The following is a 2,153-nucleotide window of genomic DNA, read 5'->3' as shown; positions in this document are numbered from 1 at the left end:
GAGCAAAACGACAGGTGGGGACCAGAAACACCCCTGGGACGTGTCTTTAAGCCAAACTTCCTCATGGCGGAGCGCCCCCCCACACCCCGCCCATGACTCCTGCAGGCTCTCGGGTGAAACTGAAAGTGAAACTTAAACTGTCTGCTGAGCTCTCAACATTAGTTCTCACTCAGTGAAGCTCTTTTCAGGTTAAAATTACATTTGAGGAAATGTATTTTCAGATGCCAAGTAAACTGCATTGTAGCAGCCGCCCCCCTCGTGAGCGCAAACCCCCCCACCCCATCACGGCACTGAAATGGGCAGGACAGAAGCAGAAGGAGGTTCTGAAAGAGACAGAGGCCAATTTCAAGGCGTTTAGAAGAGGAAGTGATGAGAAGATAAGTTTATTTTCTATTTAAACATTAAAAAAAGCATTTTAATAACAGCTAAATGTGACATAGATACTTTATTATGGTATAGTATTTAAATATATGCCTGAGAAACACATAATATTGGCCCTTTAAAAAAGCTAGTTTACTAGTTGAAGTCATAATTATTTAATCAGATAAAAAGTCTTGAAATCACTGAAGTCAGTCACCAGTTAATGAATTCAGGTCAAATTTAGATCATCGTTAGTTATAAACATTGTATTTTCCTTATATAACATATTCTACATGATTGTTGTATAAAATAACATCAGTTCTGAATTATATTAATTTATTGTAAATAGATTAAAAATAATTGGACTTGTTATTGAACGATTGTTTTGTTGACCTCACTGGGTGCCAGGTTGGCTCCTCCATGATGTCCCAGATGGGTGGGACAGGCTAACTCTAGTTGTCTTATATAACTCTACGAGGAGCTCAGACTGATCTGAGATCCTGTGGAAGCAGCAGGACTAGGACCACTTTAACATTTAGTTTAATAAATAAGGACACGGTGGAATCTGTTGTGTGTTTTTGTTCACTTCAGGTTAAAGAACTTGGTAAATCTCAGACAGTATAAAACCCTGGAACTAAGAACAGGTGGAGTATTTACTCCTTGTCTGTGGATCTCAGGTTTGACTTGTTGAATAAAGGTTAAATTCATTTTCACCTCGATCGTAATGAGGACAACGATCATCCACTCCAACCTCAGACTGTGCTTGTCACTCAGGTGGCTCCTCATCAGGTCTGTCAGCTGAGTGCAGTGTTCCAGCTTCTCATTCACAACCTGAAACAACACCATCGTTAAAGCCAGTGGCTGTCATGGAAAACAGCACTGCTCTGGTTAAAAATATAATTTTTTTACATTGACTCTGCGGTTGATGCTCAGGAACCGGCAGGTCTTGTCGTAGAGTTTTTCCAGGTTTTCTCTGTCCCAGTAAAAATCGGGTGTGAGGAGTAGGTCGGACCTCAGGTTGATACAGTGTCTGCCAGAGAAGAACCATCAAACCAGAGCTGCACCATCAAAATCCTCATCATTTGTTCAAAAGAAGAAAATAGCTCAGGAGACTGGAGACTCTTCTGATTTAATCTTTATGAAAAAGACTGAAGTGTTAATGAAAGTAAATTTACCTTAAAGTAAAAAGTTCTCCTATCTTCTGCATCACTTCTGCAGAAGATAACTTCACTCTTTTCCCTGACTTCAATGACTGAGGACAACAAATCAAAAACATGAACAAAACTTTTTTCTCTAATCACTACAAGGATAAATAAGGATCTTCTGCACACGTGACATGTTATTCTCTAAACACTGACTCAGCATTTCCACTTCAGTTGTTCTGGTTATACTTTGTTTTTAGACCATACCTTCACCTGTTCTAGACATGTAACATGAAACGTGTGCTCTGTAGAATCTACATTATTTCAGGATTCTTGTTTTATTTCTAGCGTTTATTTTACGGCCCTGTCACACTATAAGATTTTACACAACTTGTGAAACTTTGTCTAAATTACTAATAAAAGTTACGTTTCATCAATTAGTTACCATTACAGTTCGTACAGGCCAAGGAGGTTCTATAGAACAACTGGAGTGCGCAGAAACCAGGTGACCGTGTGATCGGCTGGAGAAGCTAACGGCTAACGCTAAACGGACAAGAGTCTGGATTTCCCATTACTGTACATGTTGACAACAGAGCAGAAAAAAAGAACTGACCATGTAGAAATCATTAAAATTATTAACAATAATATTAA

The 2,153-nt window shown here is 39.1% G+C and overlaps 1 protein-coding gene across 2 annotated transcripts in view; it reads right to left on the bottom strand.

The window, feature by feature from the left end:
- Nucleotides 1-2,153, bottom strand: part of rmnd1 (required for meiotic nuclear division 1 homolog) — a 10,606-nt gene that overhangs the window by 2,728 nt on the left and 5,725 nt on the right. For both annotated transcript variants that reach the window (XM_014021309.1, XM_014021310.1), the window contains 3 exons: nt 1,536-1,612; nt 1,270-1,390; nt 1,075-1,191 (listed from right to left, as the gene is read on the bottom strand). In XM_014021309.1, coding sequence (XP_013876763.1) covers nt 1,075-1,191; nt 1,270-1,390; nt 1,536-1,612 — 315 coding nt within the window. The remainder of the gene's footprint in view (nt 1-1,074; nt 1,192-1,269; nt 1,391-1,535; nt 1,613-2,153) is intronic.

This window comes from Austrofundulus limnaeus, unplaced genomic scaffold (genome assembly GCF_001266775.1).
Source record: "Austrofundulus limnaeus strain Quisiro unplaced genomic scaffold, Austrofundulus_limnaeus-1.0 Scaffold287, whole genome shotgun sequence".
Classification (NCBI taxonomy): Eukaryota; Metazoa; Chordata; class Actinopteri; order Cyprinodontiformes; family Rivulidae; genus Austrofundulus; species Austrofundulus limnaeus.
Note: the sequence above shows the minus strand (reverse complement) of the source record. Positions and strands in the feature narration are given on the sequence as shown.